General features: G+C 43.2%; 1 protein-coding gene across 1 annotated transcript; it reads right to left on the minus strand.

The window, feature by feature from the left end:
- Positions 1-1,831: 1,831 nt before the first annotated feature.
- On the minus strand, positions 1,832-18,583 carry DLL4 (delta like canonical Notch ligand 4). The gene is made up of 11 exons (XM_048483305.1): positions 18,040-18,583; positions 17,623-17,901; positions 17,017-17,074; positions 15,073-15,342; positions 12,420-12,480; positions 12,172-12,302; positions 9,670-9,839; positions 7,833-8,052; positions 6,157-6,871; positions 4,266-4,374; positions 1,832-3,535 (listed from the first exon to the last, which is right to left on the minus strand). The coding sequence occupies exons 1-11, from the start codon at positions 18,091-18,093 to the stop codon at positions 3,530-3,532; spliced, it is 2,073 nt and encodes a 690-aa protein (XP_048339262.1). The 5' UTR covers positions 18,094-18,583; the 3' UTR covers positions 1,832-3,529.
- Positions 18,584-23,500: the final 4,917 nt, after the last annotated feature.

Below are 23,500 nucleotides of genomic sequence, written 5' to 3' on the forward strand. Positions count from 1 at the left end.
GCAAAAAGAGACATAAGGATAGTAATTGTGTTGCCCCAGCAGAATAAGTGAAGCAGTATATATGTGTGAGAAAATTGGCACTGTCTATTTAGGATGGTGCATACTTGGAAATGTAGTGTTAGTGTCATAGTAGGTCAGATGTTTCTGGAGTGTGGAGGCATCTGTTCACCAAGCATTGGGACATCCGTACCACCCTATCTATGACTACCCCCTCCCTCCCCTCCCTTGCATGTCACCCCTCACTCCCTCCCCTTCCCTTGCATGCCACCCCTCCCTCCCTCCCCTCCCCTTGCATGCCACCCCTCCCCCTCCCTCCATCCCCTCCCCCTCCCTCCATCCCCTCCCCCTCCCTCCGCTGGGGTGGATGGGCCATGTCCAGATGCTGGGCCCCCTCCTTCCCCTCCCTTGCACGCCACCCCTCACTCCCTCCTTCCTCCCCTTTGCTTGCATGCCACCCGTCACTCCCTCCCCTCCCTCCCTGAATCCAAGATGAGTAAGTGGAAGGACAGCATCACTTTCTGCAGGACAGTGATGGCTGCCCTGACCAGGCAAGGTGCTGATGTGCTCAAGATATGGTGCCTCCTATGGCATTCCTGGGCCACCTTGATGTACACCACACACGAGAATCAGATTGTCTCAATCCCTGGCAAAGGTGGCAGGTGGAAGGGCCACCAACTGGTGCATGCCATCCAGTGGTAATGGGAGAGGGCTTGTTAGGTGCCCAGGCTGCTTGGGAGGCCTCCTCACATCCATTGGCCGTGCTTTGGCTGATGTGGTCTCTGCCTGACCTCCTGCACAGTGCTTCCCTCCATCCTCTCATCCAGCTATTGGGAGGGAGTGGCTGGAGCCCAGGTGAAAGTGAGGGAGTGCTATGCCCCAAATCAGCAGTGTGTTGCAGTGGTCCAGGGATGGTTACCAGGTACCTTGTACAGCTAGTGGTTGTAACTAGGTGCAGGTGCACACTGAAGGTCTGATTGCAAACCTGTTGGTAGTTCTCCATGGGTTTGTGCCAGCCTCTGCCCCAAGCCCTTCCCACTATGATGACAGCTGGGTCCCTGGGGTAGTTGCTGACGCCAGGCTTTGCAACATGCCTATGGTGCTGAGAAGTGTCCCTGCTGCTGATCGCCACTTGCTTGTGACCAGCCCCAGATTCCTGTGAAAGCTCCTGGTGGTCTGGATCTGGATGAGCCTATGGATACAGCTGTGCTTTGGGTGACAGTCAGCAGGATGGTGGGGGCCCCATTGCCTCTGTTTGTCACTGTCTCCATTCCATTTGGTAGAGTTCTGTGCCTTTAAGGGAGTGCAGGCTGCAGGGTCCTGTCTCTCCCCTCCAGTCATGTTCTGGGGCTGACTTACATGGCCACTACCCTGTGGTTGGTTTCTTCCCCCGTCCATCATGGTTGCCCTGTCATGCCTGTGATGTCTTGTGGGTACAACAGCATGGTTGCTGGGGCTGCTAGTGCAGCCATATGCACCTCTACTGCAAGGCCATATGTCCAATCTCCAGCCTATGCTTGGGAACGGTCCAGCAACACCACTCTTGTGTTGGCAACTAGCTGCCTCTGCCATGGCAGCCCTCAAGACTGTACTGCCTGTAATTCCAAAAATACACTGAATGTGTTTACTAAGAACATCCAAATGAACTTTGTACAATATAACGCCTTTGTCTTTAAAAATATGGGATACCCTGTATATATAACAAGACTATGAAGGGCAGATGATATAAAGATTAACCACACTAAACTTTGCAGTAGCAGGAACATGTTTTCATTATTTGAAAAAAATAAAATTCAAACTTTGTCATCACATAAAAACATTGCATGAGAAGTAATAAACATATTTACACTTCTGTTTTTGATTATAAATATACATTATATACAAAATAATGTTACAAAATGTAGAAAGTTCAGTGCTTCTGATTTTCTTTAAATTACTGAAATACTAGGCTTCAAAATAAACTACAGACACTAATATAAACCATATTATTGATTTCTGAAGGTCATCTTCATAATGGCCAGAACAGAAGGTCAGTAGTGAACATTCCAGCAAGATTTCCTTGCACAATTCAAGACTGTAGGTGGACTAATCTAACACTGAGATTTACAAGGTCAGGAACTCTTCCACCACAGAAAGCACAATCACAGCTTCCTTGAACGAGAATTCGCTTCCTCTCTCTGCTTCCGCCGTGTTCTCTTTCCCACAGTATTTGTTTATCACTACAAACATCACAGCACTTCCTATCTGAAATGTCTATTATTATTGCTGTAAATGTATATATTAGTCTGCGTGAACTTTTCCTTTGGACTCAAAAATTTTAACTTTATCCCTTTCCTTGCAGCAATGTGAATGACAAAGCTAGAGAGACCAAAAGATTTAAGATTTGCCCATGGTATGTCCCTCCAGAAGTCACCTCGGTTGCTGTATTTCTGTTACACCTTTGGGGAAAGGGCTGCAAACTGTAGATAGTGGCGGTGGTAATGGTTCTGCAGCAGGCCAGAGGTAGTAAATAACTGCTTCCCTGGCAGTGACAACAGACTGTTTGGGCTTTGAGATTAGCTGGGATGAAAGCAGATTCAGATATCTAACACAAAATCCAAATTCCTTCACAATGTGTATGATTGAGAAGAAACACACTTCTGTTTATGGTGACTGGAAGTAAAAAGGGTATAAAAAGAACGGATAGATTTTATATGCACTTCTAAGGCTTTCAGTAAGCACGGGCTTAAATATCCTCACACTGAGGAGAAGGAGGCAACATTCATTTTCATTTCATGGATGTGGCTGAGAAAATGGACCAAATCCATAATTTTACTGCTTGGTTCACTGAAGTAACATTACATGAGATAAAATGCCACTTCTAGACCCATCATCCTATCTGCTCCCCCATTGCCTGGGACACACGAAAGGGCAAAAGGGATGTGAAACAGATGAGCAAGAGGAGGTTTATCTCTTGACCAACACTGCTTTGGGTTCTGCAGAAAGGTTGTGGGGAGGTCTGTCTTTATTTGGGCTCTCCAGATTCTTAGACAAGTTTTAGGCACTTTTCAAATCCAGAAGAGAAAATTAGCTAATTCAATTTGTATCCATTATCTGCAAAGCACTATTTGCTCCTTTATTAATTCATTCTTCTCAAGGTATTGTGATAACTGAATGCCTTTTGCACCTGCTGGCACCTCCCAAGATTGGATTCCTGGAAACTCTCACAACAGTTCATGAGCAACTGGCAGCAATGTATTTTCAAAGCCTAGTAAAAGATGTCATTTTTGTTTGTCTCCTCCTCGTAGTCAGTTGCATTCCTTGTATAAGACTTCAAAACAAGGGAAAGGAACAAAAAGGGCTATTGCATCTTTTAATAAATTCACTGTCCAGTTCACCCACTTCCATCCTTTCCGTCTCCTCCTGAGAGCAGCAAATTGCATATAATTAAAAAATCCAAGTCCAATCCAATTCTGAATTGTAAACAATGTAGCGGGAATATCCACCTTGTGGCATCTCCGAGTCTGAGGTGCAAACAGAACTGCCTTCATTCTTATAGCTGTCCATAAAAAAACGAGAAACAGGAAGTTGAAATGCAGCCAAGAATTTCCTTGGATGGAAGTTATTTCTACCTGCAGAGTATGGCTTTCTCACCTCCCTGCATCTTAAAATGCCCTCCCACAGCATAGCTCCTGGAGAACAGGAAACCTCAGAAACACAGTGAGGGGGCAGCTGGGAGAGGGGGAATAGACAACACCCCCCTCTCCCATCTTTGGAAATTTTCCAATGAATCCAGTTCACAGAATACAGAAACTCATCACAGGTGATCCAATGTATATTTTAAGTAAAATAAGGGAAATTTAGACTAAATATCTCCAATTCAGTTCCTAACTAAAGTAGCAGGCTCTGTGGTAAGCATCTTAAACCTTTTTCTTCAGTACCTATGAGAGAACTGACGGATCATTATCTAGAAAAACTTAGTTATGTTTATTTTCTGTGTTTGGTGTGCTCAGATATCAGGTTTTTTTTCCTTTGGTACTGAGCCCCTTAAACACAGAAGCACAGAGATTTACCTTATTGATTTCTTTGTTTTCCATATTTTGTTCCTTGGCTTGCATGGCCTGAAGTAGCTCTAAAAAAGAGTACCATGCTCCACCTGCCAATATTTAGCCATATGTGCAAATACTACTTGAAACTGCATTGCTGTTTTCAGTTTTCCATTATAAAAATTCATACCACTTCTCTGTGTATATTACATACATAATCTAGTATACTCATGAATGACATACCTCTGTGGCTATAACACACTCATTTCGCTCCTCTGTTATCATAAAGACAGACTGGTACATGGAATCCCTTGGTGAGCATATTGTTGATATTCTGCATTCTGGCTTTTCACTGAAGGGAAATATACAAACGCTCCATAAAAACTTTGAACAAAATATTCTAGTTTCATATGTCAAAAAAGGACCTTCTAGCACAGCTGCTGTAGAAAGGTCCTGGATGATTGCAGATATTAAAACAAACTGGAAGCCACTGAGGAACTGTGGGGAGAAGGCACAGTCTGGAAATCTCAGCATTCCCCCCCCCCCCCGATTCTCACAGGGACCTGATTTCTCTCTCCTCTTTTTTTTCATGTAATTGATTCTCAGTTGCACTGAACAATCTGTTCCACTTGAGCCCATTTAGTCCGCAGGCTGTTTTTCAGGGTTTTGTCTGTTTTTATTCGGTTTAATTTTTTAAAGCATATTTTTCTGACTACTTGACAAATCACCCAAATAAGTGGAGAACTCTGCCTTGGCTGTGGCCTTGTTGTGAAGCTTTCATTGTCACCACAGAGGCCAACCAATTTACTATTAGGTTATAAATAAGGATGTCAATTCCAGGGGTTCATTTATATTCTAGCTTGACCAAGAAGTATAACCAGACTGAATTATGCAGATCCTGGAAGCCAAGCCATCCTCTAACAAAATAAAACAGTTGTATTCAGGGACTTGTGACAGCAGCCAAAACCCTCCCTTCTCCTTCTACAGAAAAGTCACCAGGAACAGGGGCAGTTTTATTCCCCCATTCCATTCCTGAATGCACTCCTTCACTTTCTCCCACTCCTATAAAAGCAAAGGAGCCCTGTGGCACAGAGTGGTAAGCTGCAGCACTGCAGTCAAAACTCTACAGTTCTCACTACTTGATCCTGACAGAATTCGGTTTCAGGTAGGACTATCATTGCCTTTATAAGAGTAAAGTACTGCGCTAAGAAACAGTATTCTAGTGGAGGGAAAATCTGTCAGCACTCCTGGCATAGACTAGTTTGTCCTCCACTTATATGGAAAATTTGGTTTGAGCACAAAAGATATAGAGATCAAATGCATTTGCACCCAACTCAGGGGTCCTTACGTCTGACACCTTCCCTTTACACACCACAGGGTCTATCAAAAGGTTAAACGAGCACAACACTAGTTGTTAATATTTATCTGTTTTACAGAACTTCTAAAATGTCAAGCTTTTTAAAATGTTGATTGTGCTTATCCTTCCTACAATCCCAAGAGTTAGAATATTATTGACATTTCAGAAAGGGGATAAGATGTTCTCAGGACCACAATTGAAATGTGCCACTTAAAGAGCTTCTCAACCTTTCTCCTTCTGTTGGCATACATGTGTGTAAAACCAGAAGGCACATCTAAACATGTGAGCATCAAAAACCTGATGCATATATGCATTTGTAGCATGTTGCTGAATTTGATCATAGCTATGCAGAAAAGTTGATATACACACATATTTCACTCTTTTTATGCTTAAAATACATGTCTGAGTTCACATTAAATCAATTGTTGCCTTAGAACCCTTGGTCAACTTTGTTCCAGTATTGCATAAAAGGCTGAAAATGTGTCATGTTGAAGACTGGAGATAAAGGAGGGCTTCAGATCTGAAAATGGGGTCTACTGATATAGAGCTGTATAGTGTGATTACCTCCTCAATTATACAAATTAGTTCCTAAATTACTTCCAAACTTAACTATTACTCATGATGGAAGTCTGCAGTACAAAACAAAATAGTTGAAATTAGATATTTTCCATCTACTTGCACACAAATGATCAAACCTGTTTCTGACTTATTCGCTATTCAGATTCCTTGCACTTACACATAACCTTCCTAAGGGAACTGGAAAAATTGAATTCATACCTGCGTAACCAGAAGGGTGATTTCTCTCCTATACACTTTTCACTTTTATGGTATTTATCTTCCTGAGTTCCTCTGCTTGTCAGTTCCTTCACCAGGTTATAATCCAATGTGTGATTCTTAAGTTTGTAGTTTGATTTCTCCAGTACACAGTCTACTTCAAGGTCTTTGTTTTTATTTGTGTTTTTTAGCTGAGAAGCTGGAATGAGATTTTCCTTTTGGAAGTCTGACAAATTGTTCATTGCCTCTGAATTCTGCTCTGGGTGCCTCTGCATCTGCCGGATAACTATAGCTATCATGCAACACAATATGACAACGGCGACTAGCCCAACTCCCATGGATATAGCCAACCATGGAACTGGTTTAGGAAGCTCTGAATCAATCAGTGGATATGCTGGAAATTCACAGTGGGTGCCCATGAAGTCAGGAGGGCAGTGGCAGGCGAAACTGGTAGCATAAAGCCCAAAATAGCATGTTCCCCCATTCTGGCATGGCCCAGAGGCACACACATCTGTAGTTCTGATATCACAGTTCCTGCCAGTGTAACCTGGCATGCAAGTACATGTGTAATCATGTGTAGTCGCAAGGTCATGACAAGTCCCTCCATTGGAACATGGATTTCTGGAACACTTGCTGAAGTTTATCTCACATTTCTGTCCATAGAATCCAGGACGGCAACGACACACACGTATGAGCCCCAAAAGAAAGCACTGCCCACCTGCGGAGAAAAAACAGTAAAAAGCTTTAAAATCCAGACACTGAGTAATGCCCTGGTTAACTACTACTTTAACTATTTAGTACCTGATTATACTTCTAAGTACCACGACAAGCACAGACATCTCTGTCCGTGGAACTTATACTATATAAGTACTACTGACAAGAAACATTTAAAGGAGGGGTCATTGGAAATTGTTGAAAAGTGAAAGATTTCACTAAAAGCCAAGTTCTGTCGGGCTGGTGCACCTTCTGCACTGAGCCCCTGTCCCGCTGTGTTGGTCCTGAACCTGTACTGTTAGGAAAGCTTTTATTACTACAGGAATATTGCAAAGGAACCTCTTGAGGGAAAGAGAGGTAGACCAGAAGCCTTTGCTTGTGCACTAGCAACTATGCTAAAAACCAGGATCAGACTACAGACTACTTATGATAAACAGGTAGGTTTCTGCATTTTTAAAGAAACAGTTCATTTTTGTTTTGATCTTGTTTAGTTTAAATTTTGATTTACAAAAATTTTACCTTAAATAAATGGCTGTTGCTTCAATAAGGCTAAATCTCTCTTTCGTTTCCTTGATCTCTCTGTCCCTTTAGGTTTCTACTGTATGCCATATTCTAATATAATATATGCATGCAAGCACCATTTCTAGCTACTTCCCCACACGCATCCTTTGAGTAAACAAAGTTATAGAAGGTAATTCTGGGCTGAAAACTCATACTGTAAAGGGTTAGAAGCTTCTCTTCATCTCACATTCTTCCATTCAGTCTCCCAGACTGATTTGGATGTTTAAAAAAGGGGGGGACCTCCTCAAATATTATGTAACATACAGAGTTTGGGAGCCCAGGAAAAGGTGTTCAGTATACATTATTCTAGTTGTGGGAAACTGATACCATTGACCTAATAATTAAAAGCTGCTTTCATTATCATCATCTTCAAAATGTGAAATCCTTCTGGTGTAAGGACATACCATTAGAACAAGGATTATTAGAACACCTGTCTTCTTTTTTTTCACAATTGGATCCTGTAAAGCCCATAGGGCAAAGGCAAGCATAGCTGGTTCCTTTTTCTTTTCCCAGGCATGTGCCACCATTAAAACATGGAGAATCAGCACAAGTTAAGGCACTGTGTTCACAGTTAACACCATCATATCCTGGCGGACATGTACATTTGTAATCTTTTCCCAAATCCTGCAGAACAAAAAAACACAAGCACAAGATATTTTACACTTCTAGAACTGCAGCTTCCTTAGAGGAGCAAGTTAGCTCTGTGTTCTTTTCTGCTTCCCCAATTAACATGAAATACTGTGGCTTCTGCAAAAAGGATCCAAAAATCACTGGTGCGGCTGAAGAAGCATCTAATCAAATATACAATTTATTTCATCACTGAATGTATTTTGTTTACTTCATTTATACATCACCTTTCTCCACACTGAGGACTCCAAAAAGTGTACATTATTCTCCTTTTCTCTGTTTTATTGTCACAACACACCTAAGTTAGGTTAGGAGTATATGACAGGCCTAGGGTCACCCAGCAAAGTTCCATGGCAGAGTGGGGATTCACATCTGCCATGCAAGCTTGCTGGGTGACACAAGTGGTCACATAATACCTGCTTCTTTGTTATTTTGAGCTGTTATTTTTGGTTAGGAGTAAATTTAATTATATCAAATAAGGGCTATTATTGAATACTGGACACTTTGCTTGGAAAATAATTGGATTGTCTTGAAGGTTAAAAAAATAAACCAACACAATGATAACACAATGATACTTAAAAGAGATCATACTACTAACACACTACACATTTATTACTGGATGAACACTGGAAGTCCCCTGTGCTAAGTTTATCCTTGACTAGCTGTAATTGAATATTAAATCATAATTCATTACTGCTGTATCCTAGGGAATGAACACTGAAGGGACATTACAACTGTTTTAGATATCCAAATTAATTACATCTTTCCTCTTCAACAGGATAATGGTATTTTCAAGTGCTGGAACCAAGTCATTAACCTTTTGTAGAATTGTGCATGCGCACACTATCAAAATGAAACACATAAATCTGAAAATGCTATTGGAGAAGGTTCCATCTGGACTAAAGCAGTATAAGGTGACAGCAGTGCACACGGCATCTGGAAACTACTGACTGAACACACTAATAGAATTATAGAACAGCTTTATATAACAGCACTTCATTCCTACTATGCAGGACACATCCACCATCCCAGTAAGGCCAATGGGGATATGTGAGTTCATGCTTTGGGTATTACAAGACCTCTCTAAACCACAACATGAGAAGGTCTTGTAACTGTATTATCCACATAGAGGATGGTCTTACTTCTTCACTGATACTATGCCTCCAAGATAGTACCTACTACTGGATGACCGTAGGCAAATGGCTATTCCTTATTGTAACCTACTTTACAGAGTTATTGTGAGTTATTGTGAGGTAAAGTGCGGTAACTGATTGTTGTGGGTTTTCCAGGCTATCTGTGGTCTGGTAGTTTTTGTTCCTAATGTTTCCCCACATCTATGGCGGGCATCTTCAGACATGCCTCTGAAGATGCCAGCCATAGATGCGGGTGCAATGTTAGAAGCAAAAACTACCAGACAATGGCCACACAGCCCAGAAAACCCACAACAGCCAGTTAATTCCAGCTGTGAAAATATTTGACAATAAAAAGTGGGATAATCTTTTGTATGTTGCCCTAAGCTGTTCAGGAGAAAGACAGGGCATGAATAAAATATTTTGAAAAGCTACTTCATTTTCCTTTTAACAAATCAATCCCCAATATAAAAGTATTCCTCACCATGCAGGTTCCCCCATTCTTGCAGGGGTTACTGTCACATTCACTGATATTCCGTTCACAGTCAATACCAGCGAAGCCCTCTTTGCAGGAACACGTATAACTACCTTGGCCAGTGTTCATACAAGTGGCTCCATTTTTGCAGGGTTTATGATGGGTGCAGTAGTTCAGATCTACAAGGAAATAAAAGCACAAGAAGAGAAAAAAAACTCCAGTCAGTAGGATATTTATGCTTCAACAAATGACAGCATAAACGATGAGGCACTATAAACAAGACTTAGGACAAAACACCTTTAATTAATTGTCAGTAGAAACACTGAAAAACTGGGTTTAGAAATATAAGGACCAGGATAAGGACCTCATCAGAGGACTGCTCAGCATGCCTGAAGTAAACGAATTAACAGTGTGTAAGATTAGTTCTTTAATCTTCTCCACAGAAAGGTTCTTAGTTTTTACTGGAATGAGCAAAATTGAAAACTTTCCTCTGTGTAATGAAGACGTAGCCCAAAGGAAGTTCAACTGACAGCCCTCATGCTTGTTGTCAGTCCAGAGGATGGAATATCAAAATGACAGGAAAAGAGATGGCCTTGAGTGTGCTTAAGAATTACATCAAATAAATAGCTCATGAAAAACAAAGTTATCAGCCTTCAGGGTAACCAGGACAGCCAAGGAAGGATGGCATGCTGTTAATATCTGTAATGAACTGAGGTAGGGGTCAGTCAGCATTTCACCTACTAGTCCTATCAAAATATATCCCCCTCTAATTACAAGGGGATCAGCAGAAGTCCTTAGTAACTGTTTCTGCACAGTGGATGGCTTTAGAGCCCACCATCAGAATATCTAAGCCATGAATTCTGAGCGGCTGCACAAGCCTTTAACAGTATTAGTGCATTAGGAGCCCCTACGCCCATTAATATGTTCCTAAACCTATTAGCAATAATGAGATTTAACTAAGCGTTTATAGAGAGGAGCATAAGTCAGTACAGCAGATATGAAAAAGCTCATGCAACAACACTGAGTATCAACAGCACAGACATCAGATTGGATGTTGCAAATCCATTCTGCTAATGGTGGTGGAAAGAAGGTGCCACTGTTAGCAGAACAGATGTGTGTGACCCAGACTTTTGTCTTGACAAACCATCTTCCAGAAATTTGTTAAAATCCATGATGCTTTTACCAAAGAAACTAAATCAACACCCTGTATTGTCTTGTGTTTGTATTAAATTCCTATTTTTGCATCACTTGTATAAATAGCTGCAAGTTACTTAAACAAAGCGTTGGAGTCATTTTTAATTGCAGAAATACAGTTAATTGACAGAATAAATATAGCTTGCGTAAGTAAACAGATTATACGTGTGGTTAATAAATAACCAATTGCAGCAAAACAATCTTTTTTACTGTTTATGTAGACATATAATCTTTAATTATGCTATGACTATCTCCATAAGGATTGCATGATACCAATTTTAAAACTCTGTTCTAAATGCATCTATATGGCTTGAGATACAGCTGAGTCCAGTTCAGAGGTTAAGAAACCTGCCAAGTCAAAAGTGTCTCTTAAGACATAACCTAGAGATTTAATTTACTGTGAACTCTGCATTTGTCACAAAGGAGATTTTCAGTCTCATCCTAAACTCAAAAACCAAAAAAGGCTTAGAATGCTGACTATGTGTCGAAGTTGTTTATGTTCAAGTTACAGGTGGCATATTTCCAAGTTACACCAGCATCCCAAAGGTATGCCAGAGTTGTGTTGGTATAGACATTAACCTGGTGTAGACATAGTTTAAACTGGGGTGTGATGTGGATAAAGTAGCACCCCGTCAGCTTTCTAAGCTGTTTATCCACAGCCAATTGCACCATTGTCACACCTACGGGTGCTCTTGGGATGCAGGCCACGTCAGGTGGTGCTGATTGGTAGCATCACAGCATCACTGTCGCGCTCATCCTGGCACTGTTTCTTGGGACTCTGGTGTGGCCCCTGGCCTGTTCCAACAGACATTTCTGGCCATTTCTATCACACTGCAATTCCATAGGATACTAACTTGCACCACCAGCAGACAATCAGCACTACAAAAGCAGCAATAGGCCAACATAACCAGTGTCTTCGGATGGGGCTGTTCTTCATTAACAAAAATAAGGAAGTTCTGAAATTTATTTTTATGGGAAACGTTCAGAAAACCGCCTCAATGAATTCTCTTGATACATAGCTGACTGTATGGGGTCTTAGTATGCATCAAATGGCAAGCCTGAAAGCTGAATATGTCAACCTATTTAAAAGATACACAGATATTTTGGAAAGTTCCTGTAGGCTGCTTTCATCTGATCATTGTTAGTATGACTAAGTTAGGAGAAACTTTGAAATTCAGTTTCAAAACGAGCATTAATTCAGGAGAACCTGACAAACTGTGGGTCAGACTTTTTGACATTAGTGATATTAAGAACACAGAGACTGAAAAAGGGGGAAATTGAATTAATATCACTCTTCCCATAACAGCATTAACTAACCTTGGTCACAGAAGAGGCCTCCCCAGCCTTCATCACATATGCAGTCCCCTGGTTTCTTACAGGTCCCATGGCGGCAACCCGCATGAGGAACACATTCATCGCAATAACGGCCTCGCCAACCACTGCGACAACTGGAAGAAAAACAGTGGCAAATTAATGGAAAGCAAATGTTAGACTTTGATTATCATGGGTGCAGAAAGGAACAGGGTGGAATTTTGCACACAAGGTGAGGTACAGTTTCTACTCACATGCACTCTTCTGGATTTCTGCAAAATCCACTTTTCACTGTACACCCAGATAAACAGATAGCTGTTAAAAAGAACAAAACTCAGTTACAACTTAAATTTTTGATTTTTCAGACTAACTTGAATATGTTTCTAGTCACATTTGTATTATGCCTTTTGTGCACTAATCTTGAGGTTCCCCACCCTCAAACTAACTTGACTATATTTCTGAACAATTATTACATTTGTATTATGCCTTTTGTGCAATAATCTTGAGGTCCCCCACCCACACATTTTATTTTCCAAATGACTCTGTGAGGTATGTTACGCTAGGGAGAAGATTAACTGTCTCTGGATTAAGACTGGCAAACAGTTAATAGATCACGCATATAAATGCCAATTTGTAACCTGGAGAGTTTGTAGCAACTGCCCTCGAGTTATGTTCTAAAGATATTTATATGTCACACAGAGAATTATTCTAATCAATGTAAAGTGTGCAAATATACTAGTTTTACATAAAGTTGAACTATATATATATATAATGTTTTTACAGGATAGGGAAGAAGGCCTTAACACTGCCATTGTATGTAAATATAGATTTCCTTTAGGCCAGATTTGGATTTGTTTTCACAACAAATATAGGCTTGGTTCTCTCAGATGAATTAGGTAGAAGGAGGAAAATGTGTTCGCCTACAGCTGCACTGCCTTCAGTTTTATTAAGTTTGGTGGCAACGGTGGTATAGATACACAATGTTTAGTAATGGTGTAAGGTTCAAACTTCACAGCATGTATACCCTAGGCTAGTTAAAATGCCAGTGACAGGGATACAATAGTTTTTTCCCCCATCAGCACTTCTAAGAAGCTTTAGTGGTGGTTGCAGGTGACTATACAATCTCAACAGATAACACAATGAGGTTGAAAGCTTGAAAATTCCCTCCTTAAAGCAGAAAGAATTAGAAAAATCATTTATGACAAGGCTATACACACACCCATTCCCTACAAACCCTGTTATTTCTAGAAAATAGAGTGCAGACAAATACAGCTTTCCATCCTGTGATTTTTTGTGGATACTAGCAGTAAAGCCCTTTTAAAAATGAAATAAAATGTGCTCTAGACAGTGGGAGAGGGTGGGCGGGAGAGGGCTGTTCCTCCCCCCACCTTGTTTTCCAAGCCCTGTGAAGTAGGAAACAGGGAAGGGCAATCCTAGCTGAGCCCCGCATGGAGGATTGGGCTGTTTCCTCCCCTCCTTGTTTCCCAAGCGCTGCATGGCTTGGGAGACAGGGAAGGGAGGTGGAAGGGGCAATCCTGCAGGTCTTGGGAAGGAAGATGGTTGGTTGTTGGAAAGCAAGGGCTCACTTCCAACCAATGGAAGTCCTGCGCACCCATTGGCTGGGAGTTCATTGTTGGACATTCCATACCTTTACAGTTCCAGCCTGTCATGCAGGCATTTGGTTCTGTGATTGTAGCTGGGAAACCTCCTGAAGCCTGTATGAAGGTGCACCTGTAGCCACCATATGCATGACCTGAAGCCCCTCCTGTGACTACAACTAAAAACTATTTTGAAAAACATTGAACAAGGACCTAAAGAAGCTGCTAGTTTGTAGCAGTGGACATAGGTAATGTGACTTTCAAATGACATTTTGAGAGTGAGCTCTGGAGAACTAAGAAGCACTTCAATTACTACTTTTCCTGCTCTGAGTGCCATACTTCCTAGCATTTATACCAAAGAATAAGTACATTGTAATATAAATAATTACTTCCTGAGAGAGAGAAAATGCATATTCCCCAAGAATGAGAATTTAGGGATGCTTTCTGCAATACATTTTTGTTGAGTGCTTGTGTGTCTGTGTGTGTGTGTGTGTGGGGGGGGGTAAGTGGCTGCTCTTTTCATAATGTTCTTAGCATTACACTTCAGTTTTGGATAAGATCATCACTCTTCCCCACCCCCAACTCCCCAGCAGGCATGAAGGTGTTGACACCAAGGGGGTGGGAGACACTTCTGTTTCTCAGCAAGCCAGCGCAAAGACAGGAAGCCGGGCACCCCAGAGCTTTCACCTTGCAAATGAAACTCAGATGGGGAGAGCTGCTAAGGCCTTACACCAGTCCTGCAACTCCACCCGCCCTTTAATTCAATCCTACACACAGGTGGCCTCGATACTTAAGCCAACCCCTCAGCCCCACGAGGGAAACTTTGACTCTGGAAAGCTAAGACCCCGAAAATCATGCTAGTCTCTAAGGGGCCCCTGGACTCGAATCTACCTGTTGGCCTAATGGCAGACCAAGCTGCCTACCCTCAGGCCCCTTCCACACAGGCAGAATAATGCACTTTCAGTCCACTTTCACAATTGTTTGCAAGTGGATTTTGCTATTTCACACAGTAAAATCCAGCTGCAAAAAGCATTGAACATGACCAGAAAGTGCATTATTCTGCCTGTGCGGAAGAGGCCTCAGAAACACCCTCCGCTCCACTCTTCAGGCCGGCCACCTGGTCTCAAGCCCCATCTCAAGTTCCCATCAGCGCCCTTCCCTCAGCCTCCCCTTCCCTGGCCAGGCGTAATGGAGGTCCTCGAACAGCAGGGGGAGCTGGTGTCTTTTGCTGCCGCGAGGCCCGTTTCCCCTCACGAGACGTTTCCCGCCTTCTGCTCCCTGGGGCGACAGGGAGAAGCCGCTCGCTCACCTTCGGTGCAGTAGTTCCCGGTCCAGCCTGTCATGCAGGCGACGCTCCCGTCCGATTCACAGAAGTAGTGGCCGAAGCGGTCGTCGCGGCCCTTGCAGAGGCGGGAGCAGTTGTCTCCGTAGTAATGCTCATTGCACACCACGCGGTAGGAGTAACTCAGCCGGGCCCCCTGGCTGCTCTGCTCGTCCCGGAACCAGTCCTCGCCCACGGCCAGCGACCGCTGCACCGCCATCTCGCTGATGAGCCACTTCTTGGCGGGCGGCTCGGAACCTGCGGCGGGAAGAGACATTCGGTCAGGGGGCTTCGAGGGAGCCTCTCCTCCCCACGCGCTGTTGGACCGGCGGGAACCCATTCTCTCTCTCCCAAGTATTTCCACAACTCATGCCTGCAGCAGGCACCCGGAAACAAGCCAGTCTTCCCCTGGACTTAATTTGGGTCGCTGATTCTGTTTCCTGTTATGAGATGGCAAACATTTATCCCACCTTAAAAAACGGGTCCTGAAACTTCCAGGTAGACCCGACCCAGGTATTCTTTTTAAAAACTGAGCTGTTGGGGCCTCCCAGAGGTGCCGTGTTGTTTGCATATAAAGCTCTGCCTCGTTCATACCACTGCTAGCTTTGAACGAGTTCCTACGTTACCATTGCAGTCCTGTGTTAGCCCCCCAGTCACTATCCTCCACTTGCGAAGCAGTAGTTTTTCACAGTGACCCCTGCATCCTCACAGGTTGGCTGCCAGTTTAAAACCAACTCAGACCAACATTTTCTTATCACTGTCTGCTCAGTGCAGACACTTGTTGAATTTCTCCTCACAGGCAAACACAAGCCAGCAACTCTGAGTCACAGGTCACTCCTTGATTGTTATATTTGTACTGGTGCTGCAGAACCATCCCTGCTTCTATCAGTGTGCCTTTGCTGCTCACAATACATACAATCTCCACACAGCATGCCGTCTCATTTTACTGTCCCTAATGTTACTACACACTGTACCCGTTTTAAAACCATGCTCGCATTACACTGAGGCATGAGCTACCTTTCCACAGCGATGACAAATAACGGTACCCAGCACCAATGCTCCAGGGCATGCAAATACAGGAATACCATCTATCAGCAATGCCATCAATAAAAAAAGCTTTGTTGGTGGCATTAACGGAGTTTGAAGACTCCAGACAGTAATTATTGCAAATGATTTTCAAATAAAGAGAATTGCTCTGAGTTGCCAGTGGCAATTGTTGCAGAGCTCTGTCAGCCTGGCTGAATGGTCATTAAATAGTTTGTCATGGTAGATTAATTGCAGATGAGTGCAATCCATTTAGTGTCGATTAAAACATCAAAACGAAATGATGTTAATTAAAATGTAGTATATAGTATACATGAGGCTCAGTCATTTGTTTGGAAAAACAGGAAGAGATCTCACTGCGCTGCCCTTTTCTGTGGTCTTCAGAATCAGTTATTGTTAACCAGGATCCTGAAAAGTTTTGCAGAAATCTTTTCAAAGTAAGAACTGTCGTGCTGTTGAAAAATCCTTTTCCTCTGTGTCAGAAAAACATCCCAAAGCCATTATTCCTTTTCCAAAGGGCGGAATTTGAAAAAGGTGTAAAATACAGGAAAAGGCAGTCAGGACTTTTTGGCAGCCTTGTAGTTTTCTCACCAAAGAGCTCCTTTCTTTCCCACGCCAAAAATAAACGGGAGGAAACGCAATTGTGTGGAGATTAAGTAGGGGACAAAAATCAAAGCAAAACTGATGTAGGGAATAGCTCTGGCTTGCGAACTGAAGCAAGCGGTGAAAAGATATTCTAAACATCTGCATGAAGGCACGTTTATTTAGCTTTGTGAAAGCGACTTTATCAGGATTTTAACCGACTTAACCAGTTCCTTTTAAAGATTAAGCACCAGTGCTGAAAAGCCGTCGCCCCCTAGCGACGGCGGAGCGAAACACAATAATCACCTGCTGGAAGGTAACCTTCAGGAGCGTGCCAGGCTTCAATGATCAATGAGAACGTTCCCTGTGAATGAGAAGGAGGAGTGAGAGGAAAGAACAGAATTCAAGACAAGCTCTTCTGAAAAGTGATCGGAAAGGGCACGGGCTGCCTGGGAGCTCAAAACAATCGGGTGAAACCAGAAAACCTCCGGCTGATAGCGCTGGCAGGTCGTAGATATACCTTCCAATTAACCTAATTGCAGATAGCATTACTTTGTCTGACTGAGTCAATGAAATGGAGCTTCCTCGGGACGGCTTCCGTCTCCTGGGAAAGAGCTGCTCATTGTTCAGAGGCCGAATCTGCTCCCTGACGTCTCACGCCGCTTCCAGAGGCCTTTGGCCGAATGCGAATTTTTCCGTTTGACACACATTTACATTTCGGTTCATCATCTTATGCAACTCTTACACATTTCTAAAGCCTTTCGCAATGGAGGCATTCCACTGCAGCTGTTTCTATTCAACGAAGTGACGGGAACCAGGGTCCGAAGGCGGGGGCTCCCCCCCCCGGGCCCTTTGCGTTAACCGCCCAGCCCCCCTCCCCGCATCCCCTGCCTCTCGAAGGGGCGCGCTCACCGTCCAGGTGAAGTTGAAAGGCAGCTTGAGGGGGCTGCCCGCGCCGGCGGTCTCCTTGATGGCGAAGGAGTCGACACCCAGCACGGGGGTGACGACGCTGCCGAAGGTGCAGTCCCCCGAGGAGATCACCGCCTGGAAGTGCTTCAGGCACACGCGGAAGAAGGTCCTGCAGCCGCCGCCGCCGCCGCCTGCCGCGCAGGGCTCCCCGCTGGCCAGGGCGCGCGGGGCGTTCGCGAACTCGTGCAGCTCCAGCTGGAAGACACCCGAGCCCCACGCCCTCTGCACAAAGACACAACAACACAGCCGCACATGATCACAACTCACCCCAGGCTGCTCCGGCACCTGGCCGCCGCCGCCCCCCCGCGGAGCAAAAACCAGCTCCGGAGCAGAGCACTCCTTGGGCGGCCAGCGCGTTACCTGCAGAAGCACCGTCAAGGCAAACGTCAAGCCCAAGCGGGGCAAGGCGGCCATCGTGCTGCTTGGGGGGCTGGAGGAGGCTCCGAACTCTTCCCGGGACGGGCGTCTCGGCCGCGCTGGTCTCCCTCCGGCTTCTTCTGGCTGCAGCTGCCGAAATCGGCGCGCGCGTTCACGTCGAGTAGTCCTCTCCGGCGGTGGCAAATATTCCCCAGTGCGAACGGGCAGGTATAATCCAGGGGGTGGAAACCATCCGCTTGCAGGGATAAATCCGGTCCCCGTCGGGCAAACTGTTGCTGCGACCGCCCTTGTAAACTCCAAAGCCAGTGGGAAGAGATACTCGAGGGGGTGGATTTGGCGCTGGGCGGCTCCTCTGGCGGGGCTAGCAGCGCTCGCTGGGCAAATGGGAACTTCGCTTCCCTCCGCGCTGTTTATATAGTTGCCTCTTGCTCTCGCAGCTCATTATGTAAACTGTCAGTAAGAGGAGGCGGCCCCTCCCCTTTTTCATCTTTCTGGAAAAGGAACCAAATGTTGCAGAGCGCCTCGGATCCAGAATTAATACCCTGCTGCTGCTTCTCCACTGACCACCAAAGAGCCGAGCTGATTATTAACAAGCCAAGCATCTGTTGAGATATTTACAGCGCTCTCGCAACTGAGACGGTCCCCTCAAAAATCAGGCACTTTTGAGAAGAGGAAGAGAAGGATTTTACAACTCACCAGGCAACAGAGACATCAAAAAAGTGTTTTGTGATTATGGTTATTCTGCAGTAATCCCACTTTTATCACCAGGATCCATCTGGGTGTTTCTAGAGACTAGCCACTCAGAGTACTTTCCCCGTCTCTGAGTAACAAGTGTTACCTGGCTAGTTGATAAGCCAGTAGAAACCAAGAAATGAATCTGTCTTTGGGAAACCGAAAGACAGTTGCCTTCCTGTTATCTTGCCTTTCTAAGCATCTGCAAACTGGTTGTTTGCTAAACCACCCTGATTAACACACTTTAAGTAAGAGGCAAGATAGTGGGAAAATCTTAACTCTTGCATCTGTTTTAAACTCCAGTGACCACAGCTCAAAATTTAAGAATGGGAGGGCATAACTATTCACATTTGTTCTGTCACCAGGTGGAGTTTGGTGAATTAAATCAATTTTGGCTAAAGTTGGGAAACACCACTTGTAAATAAAGAACACTCTTTGGCTGCAACCCTGTTCAACAGCAAAATCCCAACTCGATTTAATGGAGCTGGGTTGCGTCCTTAGCGGCTACTCTTGAGCTCATATTGTATCCTGGCTATAGGCTGGTGTGTGCCAGTAAACCCCTTGGCCTGATTGCAGTGTGTGTGCTTATTGTTGGGTCGCGTGTCCCTCATTAAAGCCAAGCACAGAGAAGGCCTTTCATGTGGCTTTTATTTCAGCTTGTTAAGGGGGGGTGGGAGAGGGAGAGAGAAGCTGGGAGAAGATAAACCTTCAGCTGTATGATAATGAGGTCTTGCCACCTTTATGCCAGCCCTTGTCCAGAAGGTTTATGCTGCCCTTCACCTGGAAAAAGGACTGAAATAACCAATTGTCACATTATTTTGAGAGAAAAAACGCTCTCCTTGAGAGTAGACTGTTATTTAGTATATGTGACTAATTCTTGAGTAGTCTTTAGGAAATAGCAAGTTCTGATGTGACTGGGAAAACAAAAGTTGTGGATTCTTTCCACCAAAAGCGAAGTTACGGTCATTAATGTGTGAGCACCACAGAAAGAACCAAAATAGAAAGACCACTCCTATTGCAAAACTTAAGAGAACAAAGTGCAATTTAAAAAATTATAATGCACTGATAGTGGATGAGTAAAAGTTGGCTCTAGAAAGCTTGGAAAGGAGGCTAATGAGTTTAAGCATTTGTGGATTGCTGGGCTTCTACTGGCTTAAACATTTTAAAAGACACATATGTATTTCAAACATCTTGCTTCTTCTTCCAGATATCCATAGTATGAAAAGGAAAGTATATTCCAGGTAGGTAAATCCATCCCCTTGGAACATTAACAAGGGAGTACTTGGAAGGTCACCTTAATCAGATGAGTGTGCTTGTGATACCCTCCTGTACTATCTGGACTTGTATGGGCTCAAGATTTCAGTGACCACAGGCACGGTGGTCCACCAGCATTACATGTACACACATGCAGACACACAGAGCCTTAATTTCTCTTTTAATCCACAGTTCATAGTCACTGCAAAGTATTTTCATTCACTTTTGTCTTTTCTTTTTAACTGATGTTTGTTCTTGGATTACCTGTTCTTGTAACAGCATACATGGTTCTCGCATCTTTCTGTTTATCCTCACAACAACCCTGCAAAGTTGCTATAAGGTAGGCTAGGCTGAGAGTGACCAGCCCACAGTTATCCTCTAAATTTCATGGTAAGCAGAGACCAGGTTCCTGGGGCTCCAGCCCAGACCCATAACCACTATGCCACATTTGCTCTGCACATGTTCCTAAAGGCAGCTGCCAAACACATTTCCTTGGAAGTAAGACTGATCTTGTTGAAAGTTATTTCCAAGTAAGCAGCTTGCCTTGGGTGACATTTCCAAGAAAATGAATTGGAAGGGAGGAATGTCAGGGCAGAATGATCCTCCTGGCCAGCCAGGATTCCCTGCTTCACTAGCGACAGCATCAACTGTCAAAATCAAATCTGATGCTAATAGCTTCTGTAATAAATAAAATGGAAAGCCAGATAACATCAGAGCTTGATAAATGGTAATGAGTGCCTAACCTAGGGGGAACAGAAGGGCGGTAGGGCTCTTTAATTCACTATTGAAAGGCTAGCTGGGTTCTGCAGGCTCTAGCAGATGTTAGTATGTGTGTGTTTTGATTTTTGACTTGTATTGGAGGTTTATTAGGCTAACCAGAGCCACCCCACGCATGGCCACTTGGCCCAGGCACCATCTGGCACAAGCCGGGCGGCGTGCAGGAACAGGGCATCGCATTGGTGCTGGAGTTCCACAGGCAGCATCTACCATATGGACTCACTCTATTCTTCTGAGCTAATGTAGGTTAAAGCAAGACAAACAGATCTCTTCTTCTTTTCACAACTCTGCCAAACCTCACTGCAATCCTTCCAACCTGCACCAGCACAGATAGAATTTCACCTTTAATCTGCAGGCGTTAGGCATCAACTTCCCTTCCTTGGTCAAAATATTATGATGTGGGCAGTGAAGTTTCCAGCCCCCTAGAAACCTAGCCTTAAACTCATGCTAGTTTTAATTCCAAACCTTTTTGGGGACCTCCCCCCATCAGAGAATGGCTACTCTAATGACACGCATTGCCCAATAGCATCTCTCTTCCTGGAGGCTCAGAACAGATGTGAAATCTTCTTGAAAGTCTGGGTGTATTATATTGTTGTGATTGTAGCTGCAGTAAAATAATAGGCTGCAGTAAAATAATAAACATGAACTATAAGAGACCATCTGTTTTGTGTTGACAGAAAAAAGTTCAGATAAAAAGTTGCATCAGGTAACATCAGGCAAGTGGATCAAAAAGTTTGCAGAGGGCAGGCCCAAAGGACAGAGATATGTCATTATTGGTTCTGTCCCTGCCTGTAGCCAACTGTTTGTGAGCACTTCTGACAGTATGTTCTCTTACTTATGTGGGGCCTGAAGATAGTGATGGTGGTGGTGGTGGTGGGTTTGCCATACATCCAAGATCATGTAAATTGATCTGGAACATGTCTTCTTGATCTACAAACAGTAACAGGGACAAAACTGGATCTCTCATCCTATTAAAGAATCTACCATGATATATTTTAGTCACCAATCAAGCAATGAATCAATTAAATCTGTAAGGCATTCCACATGGATACAAAAATAATTCTGAAAGAAGGGAGAAAAGTATTGTCTGGCTCCCAATGATGCATACATGTGTCACAACAAGAAATATCTGGGAAGGGGCATTGCTGAACAGAGAAAAGAGAAATTCTCTTATAATATGATGGCTGGCACCTGAGGGGCTTGTATAATAACAACAACAACAATCAATATTTTAAAAAATATCTGCTGCCTGGTTGGGGCACCCTTTAATAACCAAAAAGATTTTAATTGATTAATCTTATTGGTTAATTGGCTAAACGTTAGAGCCCTTGTGAGAGCCTTCCTAAGCGGGTAATGAAATAATTATACTATCCTTAAGCTATCTTTATTTTTAACATTTTACAACATGGTTAAAAGAGGGTTAATTTTTCCTGTGATGTTTAGAATGGTTCCTTAGGAACCTGTCTGAAGCAGAGTTCCTGCCTTCTCAGCCCACTGAAGCCTGTAACTCTAATCTCCATAGGAAAAGGTATTTTACCTGGACTAGACTTGTCTTGTAAATGCACACTTGTAGTCCAATGGCCTGCATACTCTTGCAAAGTAGGAACTAGAAGTTGAAAAGGATTTTAAATTCTCATGTTTGTCAGAATCTAATTTAACACATTTACACATTTCAATCATCTGTAAAAATCTGAAATAACAGTTTCCATAAGTATAATGGTTGCACTTACAAATCAGCATAAAACATTTGTACCTTGGGCTTAATTTGCAAATGATAAGAATGTAAAATTGCTTGTTTTTTTAATATCTTGAGTGAAATTTCTGTGATTCAAAAACAGATTTTCATTATTAAAATGGGCAGCTATAGAGACTAGCAGATTCTAGTAGCATGAGGTCCTCCTCCCCCCCCCCAGTGATTTGCACTTTCATGCCTTAAATACATGTCGTATTGCCCATTTAGACTTAAAGGAATGGTGTGCAGTTTTCAAAAAGATTGGTTTCATTTAATTTGTCATGTGAATTACTGGCATTTCTGAAGCTAATCTGTGGAAGTAACCAATGAGTTACTGATTACCTAATCCTTGACTAATGGTAGGCAAGCCCTATTCAGATCAGTAGGATTTACCTCTGTGTTTGGGTATTTCATTTTATCCATATGACATTCTTCTGCATCATACTTTAAATCTCACTTAGAGATTTGTCAATTAAGCCTTAAGGACATTTCAGCTAAGGCTTTGTACAGTCAATGGTATTTTTTACATTCATTAAACACATTTTAAATCTGTGTTTTTAGCTGAATAAGATGGCTTCAGCTTAAAAATGTCTAACCCCAACAATAAAACTAATTTCAAATGTAGCATTTAGCCTTCTGTACTAAATAATAAACATTGAGAGCAACAGATCACCTGAAATAAAGTAATACATATAACTATTTAAATGATCAAAAGCAAAATGCTAAACAATATTAAAAGAACAGACATCTGAGTAATTAGCAGTGGAGTCCTAAACAGAGCTACTCCAGACAACTCCAGTCTTACTCCAGTCTACTCCAGTTACTCCTATGAGCTTAGGCTGGAGTAACTCTGTATTAGGTTGCACTGCCAGTAAGATATGCTTTCAAGTAAGTTGGGATAGCAACAACACCCCCACCCCCCAAAAAACTATAACATCACTTACTTTC

The sequence above is a fragment of the Sphaerodactylus townsendi genome, linkage group LG02, assembly GCF_021028975.2.
Source record: "Sphaerodactylus townsendi isolate TG3544 linkage group LG02, MPM_Stown_v2.3, whole genome shotgun sequence".
Taxonomy (NCBI): domain Eukaryota; kingdom Metazoa; phylum Chordata; class Lepidosauria; order Squamata; family Sphaerodactylidae; genus Sphaerodactylus; species Sphaerodactylus townsendi.

Coding starts and splice junctions, on each gene's coding strand:
- DLL4 (XM_048483305.1), bottom strand. CDS start 18,093: ATGGCCGCCTTGCCCCGCTTGGGCTTGACGTTTGCCTTGACGGTGCTT. Junction 9,840..12,171: donor AGGCCTCTTCTGTGACCAAG/GTTAGTTAATGC, acceptor ATTTCCTTGTAG/ATCTGAACTACTGCACCCAT. Junction 8,053..9,669: donor AGAATGGGGGAACCTGCATG/GTGAGGAATACT, acceptor TTTGTTCTGCAG/GATTTGGGAAAAGATTACAA.